The sequence below is a fragment of the Hyperolius riggenbachi genome, chromosome 3 (assembly GCF_040937935.1).
Source record: "Hyperolius riggenbachi isolate aHypRig1 chromosome 3, aHypRig1.pri, whole genome shotgun sequence".
Classification (NCBI taxonomy): Eukaryota; Metazoa; Chordata; class Amphibia; order Anura; family Hyperoliidae; genus Hyperolius; species Hyperolius riggenbachi.
In genome coordinates this window covers 241,827,021-241,849,891 of record NC_090648.1, presented here as the reverse complement: position 1 = coordinate 241,849,891, position 22,871 = coordinate 241,827,021, and the positions used below count along the sequence as shown (strand labels likewise).

At 42.7% G+C, this 22,871-nt stretch overlaps 1 protein-coding gene across 1 annotated transcript in view; it reads left to right on the top strand.

The window, feature by feature from the left end:
* ITIH5 (inter-alpha-trypsin inhibitor heavy chain 5) overlaps positions 1-22,871 on the top strand; it is an 87,033-nt gene that overhangs the window by 22,298 nt on the left and 41,864 nt on the right. Inside the window, exons 5-7 of the mRNA XM_068276054.1 lie at positions 2,096-2,343; positions 16,151-16,320; positions 17,980-18,096. Coding sequence (XP_068132155.1) covers positions 2,096-2,343; positions 16,151-16,320; positions 17,980-18,096 — 535 coding nt within the window. The remainder of the gene's footprint in view (positions 1-2,095; positions 2,344-16,150; positions 16,321-17,979; positions 18,097-22,871) is intronic.

The following is a 22,871-nucleotide window of genomic DNA, read 5'->3' as shown; positions in this document are numbered from 1 at the left end:
ATGGAGGATAAAAATAGGGAAACCATACATGACTGGGTTATCCTGTGTGAAATGTCGATGCCAAAACAGTCAGATACACTGAAGGGCTACACAGGCTATTTTACATGAAATCGTCAGCTCTGAAGTAATACATCTCACTGGGCAGTCTGGCCTGATCTCATGAGACTACGGTAATCTCACAACATTATCTCCGATACCTCCTGCAGTAACGTAACATCCTAGGATAGTGGCATAGTGCCCCCATTAGCTATAAAGCGCTGACAGGTGGGAGACTAATAAAGATGTGCTTTGATGAAGAGAAGACCAGAATTTGGAAGAGGTTATTGAATCTGCCTGACCATCCACACCTTTAGCTAATACTAAAGTCTGCAAGATCTTTTTCTGAGCGCTTGTGATTTTAAATGAGCTCTCCAATGTAATGCTGTGTGCGTGTTCTCACTGGAGTGATGTGATTTTATAAAAATCCTCCATAGCATTGTATTAGCAGCAAGAGTTTTTCAAATCACTGGTGGTTAAAAAGTTCTTGCAGTGTGAACCACCCCTTATCTAGCTTTTTCTATTCATATGTTCCGTATTCTTAAAGGGATGCTGTAGGGGGTCGGGGGAATTGAGTTGAACTTACCCGGGGCTTCTAACGGTCCCCCGCAGACATCCTGTGCCCACGCAGCCACTCACCGATGCTCCCGACCCCCCTACAGTGTCCCTTTAAAGTAAACAAGAGAGAATTAAAAGTAAACGTTTTATACATACCTGGGGCATCCTCCAGCCCCATCCGCACTGATCGCTCCCACACTGCCATTCTCAGCCTTCTCCAGCTCCGATGCAGGGTCCCGTAACTTCGGACATGTTGGAGCATGCACAGTGCACTCTCTCCGTCTCCAGCGGCTAGGAGCTACTGCACCTGCGCAGTACTATTCTCCGCTGGAGAGAGACAAAGGGAGTACACTGCGCTTGTGTCGACTGGCGAACTTATGGGACCCTGCATCGGAGCTGGAGCAGGCTGAGGACAGCGACGTGGGATCGATCCGTGCGGATGGGGCTGGAGGATGCCCCAGGAATATATAAAACTTTTACTTTTAAATCTCTCTTGTTAACTTTAAAGCAAAAGTTAATCGCAGAATCATCTTACCTATTGTCCTTGTGATTCAGGAATGCCTCAAAAGCTGCTGGTTTATAGCACATCTACAGCTCTGTATGTCTTTGGAATGCTTTATGTGGTAAAGCTTGAGGGAATAGCCACATGGATACCCACTAAAGTTATGGTGACCCATCCTGAAAGTCCTATACAAAACACTGCAGATTATGATAGTGGTTAATGTAAGGGAAAGTGATTTTAGGCAATAACCATCTGAAGCCAACACTGTTAATCCAGCGCAGGAGACTTGGGCGCAGCCGCTCCACAATAGGCCGTAATAGGAATTATGGCTATAGCGGCGCACAGAAGACGGAGCTGAAGTTACTTTTAAAACACAATAATTCAGCCTCCAGCAATTGCTGGAAGCCGAATTATTTCATTCCTCACCATCCATGGCGGCCTGGAGGGGGAATAGTATTTAACATGGCCAGGAACTTGTGCGGCAGCAGAATCGGCCATATACCGGCTCTATCCTGCGCCCAAGTCTCCAACGCCGTTATCTCTCGTACGCGTCTGAAGAAGCTATCACTACGTTGCAGTATTTTCAGTGAACACCTCTGTGGCCTGGAACCCACTACAAAACGTTATCGCTAATCACTAACGCTCAAAAATGCTGCATGTCCTGCGTTTGCGATTTTGGTAATCGCAACCGCTTCAGTGGAATTTGGCCCATCCATTAACATTAGCTGAGTATTTAGGGAAATCACAAGCGGTTTGATTCGCTCCCTAAACACTCACAAAATCGCTCTAGAGGGTTCCAGCCCTTAAGCTTCCTTTAGTTTACTGAATCATCACGTAAAATCCTGTGGTTCTGGGGATCCATAACTTAACTGGATGGTACACCTCATATTAATTGCAGGGTCCAAGCAGTCATGGGCAATACTGGGTTTTCCTTCACATTTTATTTGTTTCTTTATATCTATTCTCCACAGTACATGAAATGTACGTGTTTATTTGCAGGGAAATTGAAATGGAAACCTTCAATGCATCAGCGGTCATTCCTGGAAAGAATAAAGCGACATTCCTGCTGATGTATGAGGAACTGCTTCAGAGACGTCTTGGAATGTATGAGCATGTGATCAGCGTCCGGCCACAGCAATTGGTGGGCCGCCTTGTGGTGGAGGTCAGTATTCTGGAGCAGTCCGGAATCACTTTCCTAGATGTCTTGCCTCTCCAAAACTACAAGCAGAAAATTAAAGACACTGGTGGTGAGTACTGCTTTACAAAAAAAAAAAAAAAGAAATAAAATAAAATAAATGTATCTATATAATCTCTGTGCTTTGTCGCCTAACAACAAACATATATAAGTCAACAGTTTTAATTGCTACACATTAAAATTAGGTCCTTTTGGACCTTGAAAAGCAGTTTAAATTACTGCACAAAGATGGCTGCACGTGTTCCCCAGGGGTTGCATGGATTTTATATTTTGTTGTATGTATGTTTTTGAGTTTTATATAGCACAGGTCCTTCTAAATATCTATATTTGTAGATACTTTTTTTTTTTTTGGGGGGGGGGGGGAATTATACGTAGGGTATATTAGATACATTTTTAATTTCTCTCTGCCCAAGGTCCCTTCATTTGTGGTCTACATAATGTTCTTAAAGTGGTATAAACCCTGACATAATATTCAATAAAAACATGTTTTCCTACTTTTTATATGCCATATGGTTATCATATTTGCTTTTGTGCATAAGTATTATTATTCATTCAGAAATTATACGTTCCCAAAGTACACTTTTTTTTTCTCTGAGAGCTGACTTTGCATTTTATTTTTAACTGCTTTATTCATGTTCTAATGTAAGCAGAAATGCTTTCTGGTTGTCTGACTTTGTTCAGCAGAGCCTGCAGTGTCAGAGAAGTGTTTATTTACATTCCTCACTTGATACAATTAAATACAAGATATCATTATCTGCACTTCAGATGTGTCCAGCTTTGCTGGCAGGGAACTTCTAAGTCCTGTGTGTAACCCTTTGAATGCTGTTCTAGTAAAAAAAATGCTGGTTGTATATAATATGCTGTAAATAATCTATTAGAGCAAAGAAGAAATGCTGGGTTTCATTCCACTTTAAGGTGTAATAAATTGGATAAATCGTTATAAGCATTCGATATAGAGGAGAGAATTCTTCTAACATGAAAAGCTCCTCTCACACAGGAGGTGAAAGCCGTGCAAGCAAGTATAAACCATTCCATGCTTTCATTGGCTAGCATTGTTTCCTTATTCTGGTTCAGAGCAGATTAGCATGTTTGTGGAACTGTATAACAAATAAAAATGCCTTTACAGATCACTTTTGGCATAAATAAGTAAACATATGGACCATTGTTCATGTGCACCATCAGAGGGCTTGTAAGATATGGATGTAATCAAGAGCAGCAGCCATGTAAAACCTTTGGCCAGATGAGATGTACTTACAGTTCCCAGTGAAGCTAATTTGACTGTCATAGTCCAGTATGGGAATTTTATGTGCAACTAAAATCAGTGGTTCAGGAAACGCCCACCTATGTGCTCCTCATAAACAGGTTTATCTGAGAAATCAAACAATGGACCATTTCCTCTTTCCACACCTGACATAATAGAACGTCCTTGCTTCCTAGGGAATATAGCAACACCTGGATGTGGAATCACACCATGAAACTATTTATCAGGTTTCTCTGGTAACCATCTTTGCTTCCCATACACATTTAACAGCTGTGAAGATGGTTACAGGGAATGGAAAATGATAGCTGTCCTATCATAGTACAGCCTGAAATCCCGCAATGTAATGCACTGCTTCTTAGGATGACAACACGGATTACAACATATTATTTTTACTTATATAATTCTCCATGATACCAGTATTATAGAGTCATGTAAATGGCAATATAGCATCAAATAATAACTTACAGATGTACTGGAAATGTACAATGAATATAAATGTATGATGGGGTAATGAGTTTAGGCTAGCAGTTTAGACCCTGACTTTGACTACACAGGTACTCTTTATGATGCTACCTGTTCACCTGCTATCTTATTTTGTACCACAAAAGTATCTTAGTACCCTTGTGCTAAACTCCTCATATAAAGAGCTGTCTTTTCCTTTACTACTTCTCTTATGTTTGATGTATACAGCAGAGTAAATGGCCACTAGATGGTTACTTTTGCTGCTTACTGCTACTACTACCTACTTACTGCAAGGGACAAGGGTGATTGCTCAATTCTGATTCTTCTTGACTTGTCTGCAGCATTTGATACTGTGGATCATGAAATACTAATCCAGCGACTGAAGAATTACTGTGGCCTAAGGGGTACTGTTCTTAGCTGGTTTCAGACCTTCCTATCTGGCAGGACACAGCAAGTATGTCTGGGCACACACTACTCTAATCCAGTGCCGCTTCCCTATGGAGTTCCACAGGGTTCTGTACTATCACCATTACTCTTTGCAGTCTACATGCTCCCACTGGGCAAAATAATCCAGAACTATGGCCTAGGATACCATTGTTATGCAGATGACACACAACTGTATCTGTCCTTCAAGCCTGGCACCCAAGACCCATCAGCATCCATAAATGCGTGTCTAGTGGATTTACAAAATTGGATGAACACCAGCTGGCTGAGGCTGAACTCTGACAAAACAGAGGTGTTGGTGGTAGGTGGTCCACACATGATGGATAAAGTTCAAAACGCTCACCACCTCATACTAGCAATTGGGGGAGATACTGTACAGTATAAAGACTCTGTGCGAAACCTTGGGGTGATCCTGGATGGAAATCTAAAACTCAAACAGCAGATATCAGCTATCGTCAACTCTTCCTTCTTCCATCTAAGAAATATAGCGAAAATCAAACACCTTATCCCAGCTGAAGGCCTACCTGCCCTGGTTCATGCATTTGTATCCTCCCGTCTAGACTACTGCAACGCCCTGTTTATCGGATCTACAGATAAGGTTCTGCGCCCCTTACAGCTAGTACAGAATGCTGCAGCCAGACTCCTAGCCAATGCCCCCCGCAGCTCACACATCACCCCAGTACTGCAAACTCTTCACTGGTTGCCAGTAAAATGGAGAATCAATTTTAAGATCTGCCTGCTGACATTCAAGGCTCTACACCACATGGGACCCAAATACATAGCAGATCTATTGGAACTTTATGCCCCTCCATGCACCCTCCGCTCTGCCAACAAGATGAAGCTGGTTATTCCCAGGATACACTTAACATTTGGTGCTCGGGCCTTTTCCTATGCAGCCCCCTACTCTATGAAACTCACTTCCACAATCAGTACGAGAGGCTCCCTCTCTGGACAGCTTTAAAAAAAGGCTAAAAACTCACCTCTTTTCCCTAGCCTTTGAGACTGCATAATGCAGGGTCACAGCGCTTTGAGTCCCCAGGGAGAAAAGCGCTATATAAATATTATTGTTATTGTTACTTTTAGCTGCAGGCACTGTGTGCTCATACGTTTATATACCCTGGCAGAATTTATGATTTCTTAACCATTTTTCATAGCATATAAATAACACAAAAATGGTTCTTCCACTCATGGTTAGTGGTTGGCTGAAGCCATTTTGTAATGCCGGGGGGGGGGGTCATACTTTCTGACCACCCAGCGCAACAAGGCTAAGCAGCTGGATAATGGAAGAGGCTACACAGGTTGTCCAGAGCAACTACAGCTCTGGGCTTCCGATATCGCTACAAATAACACACAATGGCAGTGCAGTGTGATATTGCGCTGCCTATGGTCTGAGTAACCAGACAAAGAACGAACAGACAGACAGAACGCTAGCAAGACTAAGCGTTGCCCTAGCGATAGCAAGCATTCAGACAGATACAAGACAGGACTACAGACTGGAGCGTAACCAGTAGCAACCACCGCTCACAGTCACATCCACAGAAGCAGAGCAAGCAGGTTAACAATCCGTCACCAGCAAGCATCTACACAGGCAAGACTACAGGAAAGAACGTAACTAATAGCAACCGCAGCCTATAGTTACGTTCACAGAAACTAGAGTAGCAGGAATACTACCAGTCACCAACGTGGTGATGGCAGAATCCAAGCTATCAGGATAATGGACTTCACTGACCCACCGCGGATGCAGCAAACGTCCATGAGGCATGGAAACAAGGCAATACACAATAATGCAGATAAATAACAAACGGCTCAACTAACGGATATATATATATTAGCAAGTCTGCATATATATTTATCAAGAAACTAGCTAAAGCACAAGTAATAAGATCGCATTGAACTACATTAACAGATCTATTACAGAGTGACAAAGAGCCCAGCAGACCAGCGTACTGACCGCTATGTCGGGTGGAGTCTGAAATGGGAGGAAGACTTTTATGTGGCCCTCAGCCAATGAGTGCAGGCATGCAAACTTCCACACAGCTGAATGGTAATCACTCAATCCTGAGTTAGTCTGATCTGCTAGCTGACTGTGAATGCAAAGGACCTTCATAAGAAATACATGCAGTATTATGTAACAACATGAATGCAGGAAATCCAGGGCTATCTCAGCTGCAGCAAGCAATAGGTGGAATGATGACAGCATCCTAAGCTGCCCCGAACTGCAGAGCGATTGCAAATGACAATGAGTCTCATTGCGAATGCACAACCGAATGCAAGCAGAGAAGTCAGAACTGCCCAGTTGCAGCTCCACTGCAAGCAACAGAACATGCAACAGGAGAGATCCTGACACTTTTATTGTCTGTGTTTATGTCACTACACAAACTACCCAAATGACCCTGATCAAAAGTTTATATACCCTTGTGATTTGGTCCAATAACTTGCATGATACAAACTGGTTTTAATGGCTACTAAAGGTAACCATCTTCACTTGCGATCTGTTTGCTTGTAATTAGTGGTTATGTTTAAATGGTCAGTGCGTTTCTGGACTCCTGACAGACCCTGACATCTTTCATCCAGCATCCAGTGCTGCACTGATGTTTTTTTTTTTTTTGTTTTTTTTTATTCTAAGTCATGAGGAAAGCAAAAGAAAAGTCAAAGGATCTTCGGGAAAAGGTAGTTGAACTCTATAAAATAGGAAAGCGATATAAGAAAATATCCAAGGAATTGAGAATGCCAATCCGTAGTGTTCAAACTCTAATTAAAAGTGGAACATTATGGGTTCTGTTGAAACCAAACCACACTCAGGTAGACCAACTAAAATTTCAGCCACAACTGCCATAAAAATTGTTCAGGATGCATGGAAAATGTTATTTGTCTTGTTGTCTTGTCTGCATAATTCAGAATGCCACATTTTACACCAATTATCCTGGTTTCAGCATTGTAAGTGCTTCCTATACCTATATATTGCTGTATATTGGTATGTAAACCCACCTTCACAGTGATGTTTAGCCTAAACCCCTAACCATTATAATGTCAGAATAAGGGACATATAATAGCTACTAGATATAGTCATAGCTGATATTCAGTAAAGACTAGATCAATGTATCGTTCATATTGGGAGAACACTGGACTGTGTATATTTAGCTTTTTATTTGGAACAGAAGTACAACTTTGTCTTACCCAGACTCATAACTGGCAGGAAGTTATTTGCATCTGTAGGTCTTTGTGTTTTCAGCTGGCATCAAAAGCGGGATAAATAAATACATGACAAAATAAGCAATCAGATATGTCCTCGCTTTATAACGGTGGCTGTTTTTATTACTCCTTGTTTGCATTATCTTTCTGGCAGCCAATCAAAGACCTTTAAAATCACCAGACAATTTAATTATTCCCAGCGATAAAAGAATTGTGTGCTTTTATGAAAAAAACTGTAGTGAGCTTTCAAGCAGATCCAATAACAGACATGGCTAGAGATATTCCAGTTTTCAGTGAACCAGTACACTTCCTCTGCACTTATCACAGGGAAGAAACACTACACCTTAAAAGACACAGTACTGTAAACATGCTACAATGGGCAGTTGTTGGCTGCCTTATCAGTCTAAACAGAGGAACTGGGCTGGAGTCAGGAAATGCAGATATGTCAAGATGTTACATCATGCAAATACCAAGTCTACCCTTGTTTAGTTGCACACAGTGTTAGTGTAATTATACTTAACTTTGTGACTTTGAGGCTCTGAAATAATTCAGTACACTTACATGATTGATTTTACCACATTTTTAACATGTTGTTTCAGAGTCAGTATGTACACTGTAATCTGCTACTGGATGGTTTTACTGATGGTAACTTGGCTACATTTGGGTTGATTTATTAAATGCTGATAAAAGTGCTATGTGCAGTCAGCGCACATCAATTTTACTGGTATTTACACACTGTGCACATAGTTGGACTCACATTCTGTACACAATACCTGCATTGCTTCTATAGTGTGCATTATGCCGTTTGTATAAGGCACATTAATACTAGCAATGCATGCACTGTGCACTGTCTGCGAGTTGCGCTGTGTGTGTGTGTGTGTGTGTGTGTAATTAATTATATGCTGCTTAAGTAAATACTGGTGTTGCATGTATATAGCAAGTTTAACTCATTATGTAAAATTGTCTAAATCCCAGAAAACTTAAAGGGGCACTATGATGAAAATATGTTATTCGGATTACCCAGCGCTACAGAATGTGTTGGCGCTTTATAAATACAATAAATAAATAATAATAAATAAATAAAATAAATTACCCTGACAACTTGTAGATACTAGACAAGGCCTAAGTTTTCAAGCAGACAGCTCGTTTTTTTACCACTGAAATTATTTCTGCACACAGGGCTCTGAAAGTGTGTTATTGTGTGTAACTGCTGTTGAAATCTTGAGAGACACATAAAAAAATCCGTTAACTAAATTAGAAAGCCCCACAATGGAACTCACAGCCTCCTGTAACAAAGGCAGTGCCAGGCTTGTCTGGTCAATGACTATAGGTCAGGCTGTATGCCCATATGACTGACCTATACCCCAGCCCGTAACACCTGCGCAAAACTCCTACCTAACACAATTCTACAATACACCCTGCAGGTTAGACCAGCCCTGTGCACCTGTATCAGTCTTTATGTGGGGATGAAATAAAGCGTGGAAATTGCAGTTCACTGGTGCCCGGATTCTGCTTCTCTACCACATTGGTTCTATTGCTACAAGTTGTCCGGAGGCACATTGAACCATCCACAACTGAACCCTACAGAGTCTGCCAGCAGCAACTAGTGCCGATTTCTCTTTTCTCACTTCCATTACACTTTCCAGAGATAACGTGGTCTGTAAAGAAGCCAATGTTGGTTCAAGCAGCATTCATGCAAGTCCGTGTCCAAAGTAGAGGTTAATCCAGGCAGCTAGCAGGCGTAATCCAGGTACAGAAGCAAGGTTGGCAACAGGTAACCCAGTAGAGATAAGCGTAATCAGGATACAAGGCAGTGGTCAGCAGCAGGAATCAGAGGTTAAACGTGGTCAGGATACAAGGCAGTGGTCAGCAGCAAGAATCAGTCAGAGGTTAAACGTGGTCAGGATACAAGGCAGTGGTCAGCAGCAAGAATCAGTCAGTGAGCGCACACCCAGCAAGCTAAAGCTAATGCTATCATGGGCGACGACTGGGAGTGCTCACTAAGTTTAAATACAAGGATTAACCAATCAACATAAGGCCTCTTGCACACTGCAAGTGATTCCGATTCAGATTCCGCTTTTTAATCAGTTTTTACTTCAGATTCAGATTTGCAGTTTGCTCCCTGCACACTGCAAATCTGAATCTGAATCGGATGTAAAAACAGATTAAAAAGCGGAATCTGAATCGGAATCACTTGCAGTGTGCAAGAGGCCTAAAGCAGAGTTGAAAATAAGCCAATAAGCATTCAGCGTGTCAGCTAGTCAGCTGACACGCAGGCAGACACGTGGCTACTGTTTACATCGGCGGAGCGCGTACAGAGAGCGCGTCCTCTGCCTGTCCAATGGGATCTGAGCACCACCTTGCGTTCCAGTTACGTCAGTGGCTCGCCGAGTCCCGGAAATCCGAGCTGCAGCCCGGGTCTCGGTATTCTGCCGCTCGGACCTCACAGGCAGATCCTTTACCTCTATGCATGGTGGTGGCTGGAAATAAAAAGTTTACTCATTATTTTTTAGCACAGTCATTCAGCATGTCATGTTCTACCTCTGAAGAGAGTATAACCAGCATATGCAACACTAGGGGACCCCAAGAAAGGTGTACATTAAATGGTTGTCTTCCCTGTGTTCCTTAAACTGCAGAAAATACCCCACTCTACTTTAACCAGTCAACCCCCCTCTCAATTTCATTGATTGGCACAATGTTTTATTGGAAATTTGGTGGTCTCTCTCTGACATTTTTGGTGACTTTTGCAGCTGTATTTACCGAGATCGGAAAATGCCACTAGAATTTTTCCTCATTTACAAGGCCCTGTAGCCAGACTTACCAGGATCAGATTAGCCAGCAAACACTGCAGAGCAACGTCTGCAGAAACAGTACAAAGTAATTGGCTAAATGGCCAAAGATGTGATGTTGCAGCATTGAATAAAGCCTCTGTATTAACTGCCAGATGTCAATGCCATTGCTGAGCTATCAGAAATCTAATCTACTGTAACAGATTCCTTTAAAGATAATTTGCTAAGAAAATGAAGTATTTTCAGCAAGACGATGATCGCCAGGAGCAGTCAATCTTGGCTGTCCTGTCCAACAAAAATATCAAATCAATGGGTCATTTAAGGGCTTCATTTCAGCAGTCCTTAGGGTAATATAATTACTGTACGCCCACTGCTTATGGGAATGGTAGAGATGATTTGCATGTTCAGCAGTGATGCATTGTGGGATACCTCAAAGCTCACTCCAACCTGAATGATCGCAAATACTTTCTGTTTTAAGAAGGCTTCTGTTTTGCACAACATTTTAGTAAGAGTGCTTTTTAAGCTCTTTCAGCTTCTTACACACTCCAAGGAGTTCTGCTTCTGCTTTGAGATTACTGGACAATTCCTAACTCAAGGATTAGATTGTGAGCCCTTCTGAGGGACAGTTAAGTGACAAGACAATATACTCTGTAAAGCACTACAGAAGATGTCAGCGCTATATAAATACTTAAAAAAATAAATAAACAAATAATAATAAGCTGCCATGTACAATGTAGTCTACAAAGAGATAGGTCTCTCTTGATGTTAAATGCTAGGAATAAATGGTTCGTTTCTGTGGCAGATAGATGACTCGATGGATAATTTCCGACATGTCCGATCTCCCGCTCAATCGTTTCGCCGCTCGATTTCACATAGAAGTGAATAGAAAAAGATAAGGAAAAGCGGAAGATAAGAGAATTGTCTGCAGAATCGAGCGGCAAAAACGATAGAGCGGAGAATCGAGCGGCAGAAACGCATCGTGTATTGATGCTTATAGAGCCTCCTCTTATCAGTAAATGCACCAGAGGTTATGTGAGGTTCTCTAAGTACATGCACCTCTGAAGCAAAAAATATAAACCTTAGTAGCCACTAAAGACATTTATTGTCAAAGATGAGATCATGCGCAATCAAATGTAGAAGAGACCTGCATTCGTTTGTCACAGGTCCAGGGCTCAAGCTCCTGGACCCATGATGCACAAATTGTCATCTACAAGACTTTTTACAGTGTTGAGGCAAAAGGGACTGCCCCCTCTTGGCAATTGTGTCAGCTGACTCGTTCTAAGCCATATTTGCATTTGGCCTGACAAGTCAGACTTGCCATGTTGCAAAATCTTATACTGTATATTGCATAGTGGGTGTTGAGTTCAGGTGTTTGATCTATGAGGTGGTTGTTAAATGCTGATTGGCAGACACTGCTCCAATGACAGCTTTTAAAGTAGGACAAAGTTTTAAAAAACAGAAGTTTTATTGCATCCATAGGCATGGTATGTTTACAGCAAACGTTTATTTTGTCTGTCACACTGATTTGACCATCATTTCAATCTCTCTAACATGTAGTCATTAATTATACATGAATGCAAACTGCTGAAGGACACAGGCATCATAGTCTTTCCTCTGCCCTCAGTAATCAAGATTTATGTGATTAAGTGAGCAGAGGAAGGAATCTAGCCACCATCCTTGATTGCTGATAAACACAATGGACTTGCACTGTAAATGGAGACTGACAGAAGTAATGGAAAGTGCTATGCTATCCCTATACATACGTTAGAACTCCTTCCACGCTGTGGATCTGGAGGATGACTGCTTATGTTAATGATGACTCCCATCTTACCCAAAAGTATATGCCACTGTTCCACCACCCAAAGACTCAAGTGCTTTCAGGCAGACAGGAGAATGCTGTATTATTATATTTTATTATTTATATAGTGCCGACATATTACTGTACTGCGCTGTACAGAGAATATTGTCTTGTCACTAACTGTCCCTCACAATCTAATCAGTATGAGGTGTAACCTTTCATTTAACACTAATCATTAAGGCTTTATTTAATATTTCACCACCACCTTTTTTTTTTTTTAGTATACAGTTACTGCTGTATACAATATCTATACTCATTCCTACTATTCCCATTCTCATTTTTGCCCATAACCATGCCTATATTTACATCTCCCCCACTGTAACCTATCCTGCAACCTGGGCAGTACAAATTGCAACATTTCCATTACAGATATAAACTGTAAAGCACAATATTTCAGAGAACTTGAGTAGCTTTGAAACTAAGTCCGCATACACACTTCTAACGGATGTTGCCCGTCGCGGATCAGGATCTGATGCCCTTGGGTGACGTCCCTGGACATGGCTTCACACTTGTGTGTCAGCTGTGTAGCTGACGATGTGCTTTGGTGATATGCAGGGGAGGGGGGGCATGAGGACAACGAGCAACACGTGCGTGATGGCACAGAGCAGAAGGGGGAGTGGTGCAAACAATGGGATCGGCGTCACTGGGGGTGAGTATCTCTGACCGGCAGATCGCTCAAGGGATGGAGGTTGCGGCTGCTGAACCCACGCCGATAACAACCGCCTCTCAGCCAAGTTAAGTCAGGCGTGTGTACGAGGCTTAAAAGTAACAGCTGTAAAATCTGCAGCTGGGGGAAGCGCCATTGTCAGTCATGGCCACGTTGTCTGCGGTGTACTGCGCAGGCGCAGTAAGGATGACATCGAGGTCGGCCTGAACAGCGTGCGGGGAGCCTGGGACGGCAGTGGAGAGCGGTGCGGTCAGCGCTGGACAGTCGGCTGCAAAGGGGCTGGAGAAAGCCCCAGGTGAGTAAAGCTGATTTTACATTTTGTTTTGCCTGATTTTTCCTTTAACCTTCCTGGCGGTAACCCTGAACGTAGTTCGGGGTAAGCCGCGCAGGAGGTTTTCTCAGGCCCTGCTGCACCGATTTGCACAATTTTTTTTTTTGCTGCACGCAGCTAGCACTTTGCTAGCTGCGTGAGCACACCGATCACCGCCGCTCCACACCGATTCACCGCTATCCGCCGCGCCGCCCCCCCCCCCCTAGGCCCCTTGCGCAGCCTGGCCTATCAGCGCCAGGCAGCGCAGAGGGGTGGTTCGGGACTCCCGATGACGTCATCCTGCCCCGTCGAAGAGGGTAGGGGGATGTCGCTGCACAGCAGCTGTCATGTAGCAAGCCCTAGGCTCACTACATGATTTTTTTTTAAAAATTACAAAAAACCGGCTGCGCTGCCCCTGGCGGTTTTTAATAGACCGCCAGGAGGGCTAAGAAAGAAAAGTGAAAAAAAAAAACCTTTGATAAACATTTTGAGAATAGGGACCCCCCCCCCATATTTATCTGCATGATCGTTCAGTATGCTGAAACTGCACTCATGGCCGGATTTCAGGCAAGGCCGCATAGGCCATGGCCTAGGGCACCAGGGAAGCAAGGGGGCGGTCTGTGGGCAGCAGGGAGGTAGTAGCAGTTAGCCTGCCAAACATTTGTCTTGCTACACAGAGTTTGCACATAACATCGGGTGGCTACAAACAGCCGGATCTAGCACTCGGGGGATGAAGGGGCAGCGAATGGGCACTTACAGTGATCTCTGAGTCGCCTGTCACTCACCAAATGTGCTACTCGCCAAGGAGCTTACAACTGAATCCCTGCCATTCTAATCAATAACTGTCCTCAGAAGAGCCTACAATCTAATCCCTGCCATGTTGCAGGGTGGGGGGGGGGGGGGGGTTAGGATGCTGTCGGACCGCGGGCAGCTGGTGATAGTGGCCTTGGGGGGTAAAAAGTACAAATCCGGCCCTGACTGCACTACAATATATTAGTACTAGAAAATAATCAGTCCTGAGTATCTTACATAGTTACCATTAATTGCTGAAAATTCAGATATGGCAATCTAAGGTGCTAATTTCAAAAGTGGTGGCAAATTGCTCATTTACTTCCCACTAGGAATGGTAAGTGAGCGGCAGATAATTTCAGCTTGCATGAAAACTTCGTGCAAGCCTAATGGACCTTGTATTCAAACAAGCCTTATTAGTATCTCTTTGCCAATCTCTACACCTTACTCCACATTGACCACTTATGGTGCATATGCACATCCTATTTTGATTGGCCAATGACTGCCCAATTTTACCCTTTCCATGTAGTATGAGAGCTAACCTACTTTTCTCCATAGAATTCAAAATCTGTTGGCCTTCATACTACATGGAGGTGGTAAATTTAGCAGGCGATTGGCCAATCAAAATTACATGTGTGTATGCACCCTTAGGCTTGGTTCACATCGATCTGGATCACCAACGGCCAACTGGATTGGATGGCGCAGTTCCTGCTCCAATGGTGCATTTGGAGTCCAAAGAGATGCCTCTACATGCATCTATGGGAAACACATTCGCTATCTATCAATTAATGTGTACCCAACCCACAAGTTAATTAGATACATTCTCATGGAAATTAACTTGATAGATATGCATGAAAAAGTCAGCGGGAAAACGCAGAAAATCAAATGCAGAATTTGTGTGAATGCTGCCATAGTGACTCAACCCCATTGTTCCCAGTGAACTGTTTTTACAATGCTCAGGGTTTCTTGTATATGTTACGGCCAGAACCCGAAGTGTGGCCGCTTTGCGTTCTGGCCGGCCACTTCGGGTTCTGGCCGGCCAAAGTGCGAACTGGCCGCTGCACTGCGGCCAATGTGAGGAATGGAATGTTTCCCCTCGCAAGATTAATGTGTTTTCTGGCCGTCTCTGGCCAAATGTTGCAAAAAGTTAGTTTAGTTAATGATATGAAGCCGCCGGCCGTAACATATATAAGAATCTGAAATCACACAAACACTAATTTACTTTGGCCTTGTTCACATTGCATTCCGTTCGCGTGGCCGTTAGCATTGCGTGTTTTTTGACGAGTCTTTTTTTTTCCGATTCCCAGTGCTTGGGTGGCGGTTTTGTAATTCACTCCCTGACACAAGTCAGGAAGAGAACTCTTTGACCTGGAAATGAATAAATACAATGGATTTTGTGAGAGTTTTTGCGTTTTTTTTTCCTATAGCTTCCATAGAAGCGGAATCGCCTCAAAAATGGCCCATGCATTGCTTCTCTGAGCGGATTGGAAACGAACCGCTCAGATGCGAACTCTGTCATAGAGAATCATTGCACAAGCGTTCTTAGGGTGATTTTGAAAAACTCCCTTAGTGTGTATGAGCCCTGAGCCCTCCTCCCCCCCCCCCCCCCCCCCCCGGGTCAAAGAGTTCATGTCCTGACTTGAGTCAGGGAGTGAATTACAAAACCGCTCGGGAAATACGCTTAGAAAACCGCTTAGCACCCAAGCGCCGGGAATAAAAAAAAAAGATGCATCAAAAACCCCCCAAAGCTAACGGTCACGCGACAGAACGCAATGTGAACAAGGCCTTACTGCATCTCCAAGCACCTCACACTAAGATCTGCTAGGACCTGCATAGGGTTGAAAAATCCTACACACTAAATATACAGTTGGTAATTAATCCTATCCAGGTTTTCTCAGTAAATTACAATATCTCTGACAGCAGACCCCAGGAATCACCTGACCTACTTTCATAAATCGTCAACATAATGTATATGCAAATCATTTTTCAGTATAACTTACAGTATGGTTATGTTGCCATTGGAGATGTTGTGGACATGTGTAATGTTGTTTCTTGAGTGCTAAATGTTTGTCTTTTTTCTGTAACAGATGAAAGAAGCCCTCCTCCTTCAACAGTTATCAACCAGACAGACAACTTCGTAACCATAAAATTTACTCCCGATGTGCTCCAGCAAGCAAAGATCACTAAAACTGGTAATCTTGGTGAACTTGTGCTCCGATATGATGTGAGAAGAGAGCTCAGTGTTGGCGATGTACAGGTACTTGTTCACCAAGCTATGTTACATATTTTCCAGCACAGGCCAGCTTGCATGAGCAGGTTGAACAAGCCACCATATTTTCATGTCATTAGACCCATCACATTTATTTTGAAAGCATTTAGTTTCCATTGCTTTATTAAAATGGGCTGACTATTGAAGACACCTCAATCAGAAAGGACATGTTTAGAATATTATTGATACTGATGATCAGTGGGTGGTGCATGGAGATACATTTCAGTTCATTTCTGTAGCTTCCACTTACTGTAGATGGAATTCCCAGGACAGGTTTTAGTAAAGCGTGTGCCAGTTACATTCTGACAAATGATTTTCCTGCTTCAGAATATGTTTATTATTTTCAACTATTTGTGACAGTGGAAAAATGTATGTATTCCAGGCAAGACATGCTGAGTTGATGATGGTTTATCAGGCCTTTCCATTAAGGTCTAGCACCCACTTGTTGCCTTGCTGGTGCTAACTGCATTGCTAATGGTGCTCACACCTGTGCTTACCAACTATTTGCTTGGTATTGGGAAACACTATACAAATACTAGAATTGAATGCTCTGCTGAAACAAAATGTTGAACTTATTTCCAGATAAGTACTAAGAACATACAAGCTAGTTTCACACTGAGGTGAACATGCACATAACACAATAAAAAAACACACAAACAAACAAAAAAAACACCATTTTCAATGGCGAGAGAAGGCAAAGAAGCAACTGTCTGACAATGGCCTCGATTCACTAAAGGGTGCTAACCTAGTTAGCACGCCTAAAAGCTTTGGACGTGCAAACTAGGGTGCTAAGTAGTTTGCACGTCTAAAGCTGGTACTGATCGCATGCAAAGTTTAGCGCTGCGTGGTGCATGCAAAACGTTGCACGGGTGCGCGTGTTAAGTACACGAACGGTGCGACGTTTCGCACGCACCACACAGTGCTAAACTTTGCTCATGCAAACTTTTGCGTGCATATTAGCGCATGCAAAGTCACTTTGCATGCGCTAAGGGGCTTTTCACTGGCGTGCTAACGCTTAGCACGCTTTAGTGAATCAAGCCCAATGGGCTCTATTCACAAAACTTCTCATACATGACATTTATCACCTAATTAATAAAAATAACCTTTCAGCATATTTACAAGCAAAATAATCACTCAAAGTAAGTTGCTCCTAATTAACTTCATGTGAATATTACTTTTCTTGCCTTAATTATATGATGTTTTTGCTCTGTGGGAGCTTAAAAATGTAACATAATTAAAGTGAAAAAGCTTTGTGAATCATGCCCAATATGTCAGTTCATATCATTCCAAGCTATGCTCACCATAAAGCATAAAAGGCTCCTGAAATGCAAACGACAACACTTCCCATAGCAAGATATTGTTTGAGCAGCAACATATAGGGAAAACAGCCTTCGTTGGGTGGGGGAGTTGGGGGGGGGGGGGGGGAGGATGCTCCCAAAGTTGGAAACAGGGAACCCCCCAACCCCACCGCTACCCGACCCCCACCCCACCCCCCAAGGCCGTTTTACCCTATATGTCATATTGCTGCTCAATGAGGAATTGAGACCTGATTTCTGCTATGCGACATTCTTTGTACCCAGCTTTAGCCATAGTAGATAATCATTTAATCATACTAATTGCTAATATTGCATTTCTGATTTCTTGCAGGTATTAAATGGATACTTTGTGCATTACTTTGCACCCACTGATCTCCCTCCTCTACCAAAGAATGTGGTATTTGTGATTGATACAAGCGCTTCTATGGTTGGGACTAAAATGAAACAGGTGAGAAAAAATAATGGCAAATTTACATCCTGTCATTCTTGAAAATAGTTTTGTACTTGTCTGAGTAGTGTTGGGTTGTAATTACCAATGATATACTATGTGGGCTTTTAGAAACAATGAATGAAAATTAGTAAGTGATTATTAATAAATACCTTTATTAAATAAACTGGCCCAGACTTATTATAGTTTTTAGTATAATAGGGAAGGGTTAAGACCTTAGTTAAGCTCGATCATCAGTATTATTCTTGCATCCAGATTCCAATCATAACTTATAGTCCCATTTCCAGTTGGAAAGATAAGTATCACTGCAGTCACAATTTATTTAAAGAGAAACTCCGACCAAGAATTTAACTTTATCCCAATCAGTAGCTGATACCCCCTTTTACATGAGAAATCTATTCCTTTATACAAACAGACCATCAGGGGGCGCTGTATGACTGATATTGTGGTGAAATCCCTCCCACAAAGAAATTCTGAGTACGCACTCTTGGCAGTTTCCTGTCTGGGAACCCTGTTGCATTGTGGGAAATAGCTGTTTACAGCGGTTTCCAACTGCCAAAACAGCAAGCAGCAGCTACATCACTTGCCAGCAGTAAAAATGTCACCATGTGATAAATGTCAGAATATAAATCGGGGATTTAAAATATTTTACAATGGGCAAACACTGACTAAATCATTTATACAGAATTATTGTAAAAATGAAGCACTTTTTTATTACATTATTTTCACTGGAGTTCCTCTTTAAGTTAGGTTAGGTTGCAGTGGGTGTTGCATTGCCTGTAAAAGCAGAAACGCAATGCAATGGAACGGGAAAATATGAGCGTTGCATACAGTGAAGTATACCATCAATAAAAAGTATGCTGCACCTTGAACGTGTGTTTTGCATGCAGTGCATAAAACATGCTCATAGAACGCCATTTCAGAATATTCTCATTTTTTGTTCTAATTCTTTTCTTTGGTGCTGTGGGGTTTTGGTCATTATACTGTTGGAGTTTCCAATATCTGTTGCTGAGACAGAGTTTTCCAACACTGGACTACATGTTTTATTTCAAAAACGTCTTGGTAGATTTGAGAATTCATTGTACTGCATGGTCTCAAGACATCCCATTCTGGAATCAGTCAGAAAGACATAAAACAAAACCAAGCCGTCTCCATGTTTCAAAAAAAGATGTCAGATGCAGACAATGCTATATTCAGAACTGTAAGAGAACAAGATGGCAGTCTCCATGACACAGATACAATACACTCTGCAGTACTTGCTTGCATCTCACTTAGATGTCACACCTTTTGTGAAGTTGTTTGAATTAAAGAGTTGAAGTGGCTTATAAACCATGTTATGTAGAACATTGCCAACGCTGTTTTTTTCTTAATACCCGGGAAAGTTTGCTATAATGTCCTGCCAAGCATGAAAATATGCAAACCCTTAACTACTACATGACAGAGATGAGCGAGTGAAAGCTAGATTAGTTCAAGTTTGCTTTTTCTGTGATGTAAAAGTTGAACATAGGTCTCATGGCATTGGACATCCTCTTTCATGTTTATTTTATAGTATATATATGTATATATATATATATATATATATATATATATATATATATATATATATATATATATATATATATATATATATATATACACACCGTTACGAATGTCAAAAAAAGACTGATGTTTTTCAAGTTGAACATGATGACAGTTGTTTTGATTGAGAGGAAAGGAAACAAAACTTCCTGGGAAGTTACCACTAGTTCTACCAAAGTTTAAGGAGTGGGTGGAATATCCCTTCCTGGCCGCACCCGTCACTTAGATTAATTTCTCTATTAGATCCTTTAAAACGATCTGTAGTAGAACTTTGGAAAGTTATCCGTCCTTTTTCTGTTTTTAAAGGCTTAACAGTATAGGAACGAACATCTTATGGTACAAAATATAGCATAAAAAGAGCATTGATACTGGTAAAGTGTACGTGAAAACATCAAATGAGAGGTCACCAAGACTTGAGGACCTCTGGTAGACACACCTTTTTTTTTAGTTATTCGCCTTCTGACTCAGAGGGTTGTCTGGCCTCTTTATTAAATTTCATCATGTATACTTTATTCATAATCCGATCATGCAGTCGCACAAACTTTGAGCTTTCATTCCTCTTGTAATAGATATGCAATGAGTATGACTTCATGGGTACAATGAGAAAGGAGGAGGCAACAAGCATTTGGTAATATGGGTCTAACCTGATCTAACCTGATCTCTGCAGCACGGTAGACATTAGGTAGCGGTTGCTGTCTGCATTGTTGGGCCACTATCCTCATTCTCATTCTCATGCTTTATAAGGCCTGGTTCACACTTGCGTTGGAATAGCAAATTGATCCGTGAAAATGGATCTGTTCACCGGTCAATCGGATCTGTTTTCACTCCATTTCTGTTCCGCTGCTTCAGTTCCGTTTCCCCACATCCCCCAATACCCCCCCCCCCCCCCGACCCCCATCAACAAAATGTATTTTTCTATTTAGAACGGTCCATTTCTTTACTAGTGTGAAGGAAGTTTCCGTTTTGTCAGTGCCCCAAATGCAGCTCTTCAGCTTCGATTCTGCTGGGCTCATAGGTCTGGAAAATTGGTGCTGCAGGAAAAGTGCGGTCCGTTCTGCAGATCGCGCGGTACATATCCGTTTCAATGGACAGATGTGAACGGATCCATAGGTTAACATTGGATCCATTCCCTTCCGTTACGATCTGTTCCCTTCCAATCCGGAAACGGACCGTTTTTTAACTCTAATGTTAATCGGGCCTAAATACTCACTGTTTCTGTGTGAAAATATGATGTCTCTTCTTTAACCACTTGATGACCCACCCTTTACCCCCCCTTAAGGACCAGCGCTGTTTTGAGTGATCTGTGCTGGGTGGGCTGTGCAGCCCCCAGCACAGATCAGGTTGCAGGCAGAGAGATCAGATTGCCCCCCTTTTTTCCCCCCTATGGGGATGATGTGCAGGGGGGGTCTGATCTCTCCTGCCTGCCTGGGTGTTGCGGGGGGGGGCACCTCAAAGCCCCCCTTCGCGGCAAAATTCCCCCCCTCCCTCTCCTACCTGCTCCCCCCCTCCCGGCGATCGAGGCTGCACAGGACACTATCCGTCCTGTGCAGCCAGTGACAGGACGTCCCCTGTCACATGGCGGCGATCCCCAGCCGCTGATTGGCCGGGGATCGCCGATCTGCCTTACGGCGCTGCTGCGCAGCAGCGCCGTACAATGTAAACAAAGCGGATTATTTCCGCTTGTGTTTACATTTAGCCTGCGAGCCGCCATCGGCGGCCCGCAGGCTATTCACGGAGCCCCCTGCCGTGATTTGACAGGAAGCCGCTCGTGCGAGCGGCTGCTTCCTGATTAATCAGCCTGCAGCTGGCGACGCAGTACTGCGTCGCTGGTCCTGCAGCTGCCACTTTGCCGACGCACGGTATAAGCGTGCGGTCGGCAAGTGGTTAAGTTGTATTGAACAAGGTACTTGTGAAATGAAACCAGTTTGCTGACTAATGCATTAATTAGGAAGTGATGGGTGGATGCAGCTTCGAGAATTTATTCTAAAAGAAATATATAATTTTTTATCTTCTGGGAATTGAAGGCTAAACAGCAAAATGTAATAAGTGACTCACAAGTTAAGTTTGCCCTTGGAAAGTTTTAATTAGAGCTAGTTTACTGAACCTATTTAAGAAAGAATAGGGAATATGACTCATTTGGTTTGAGGATAATGAGGAAACGTTCGGGTGTATTTATTCAGGCCTCTGGAGGCCATCTACAGCAGCAAAATACAACAAAGTGGTGGGGGAAACCCACTGCGTATTGGAGATATTGCTAAATTAAATAAAAGTGAGAGGCAAAGAAACCTATACAGCAGTAGCAGAGGGGACATTGTGTTAAGCTTGGAGGTGTATTCTCCACAGTCAGCATGCAACACATAAGCTGATGTGAAGGAGGTACACACACTAGCACAAGGAATCAGGATATCCCCAGTTTAGTGGAGGAGAGGACTGACTCCAATAGGAGATTGTGGTGCACAGAGCCGGTGCAGATCTGAACAGCCACAAACAACACTTTCGTAATAACGTCTCAGCGCAAAGTAGCGCTGAGCGCATAAACCAGGACTGAGGAGATCAGGACAGGTAGACAGAATGAACGCTTGCTTAACTAGCCACTACTTAGTGACAGCAAGCGTCCACAATAAAACAGACTGGAATGAGGCAGCCAATGCGTTTGCAGCAATGGCGTGCCTCACAAAGACAGGACAGGATAGTCAGGAAATAGCAGGATCAAGATAGATGAACGTAACACAGATAAATATACAATAAGTATAATTTCCTAGCGTATTACAATTACAGCTATCAATGAAACTATTTGTAACGTCTGACTAACATATGTATATATCGGCAATGAACCGATATATGACATAAGCAGGAACTCTGACTAAGACTGGAGTAATACAGGGAACAGGACTCAGAAGGATTCGCTATCTCTTCGCAGAGATGAACGCAATCCACAAACAGGACCAGGAACAGGATAACTAGCTCAGCGTGCTGGAACGCTGACTAACGGAACACAGGATATAAACAGTTCGTGTACGTATATATCAGCGACACTGATGTATCAACGTAACACGAATACAAGGAAAATAACAAAATGCGCAAGTATGCGTATATATTGGTGATGAACCAATATATGACACAAGACAAGCAAGTAACAACTTCTAGAACAAGAGCAGAACTAGGAGGACTCGCTGACCCCTTCGCAGGAGTCAGCG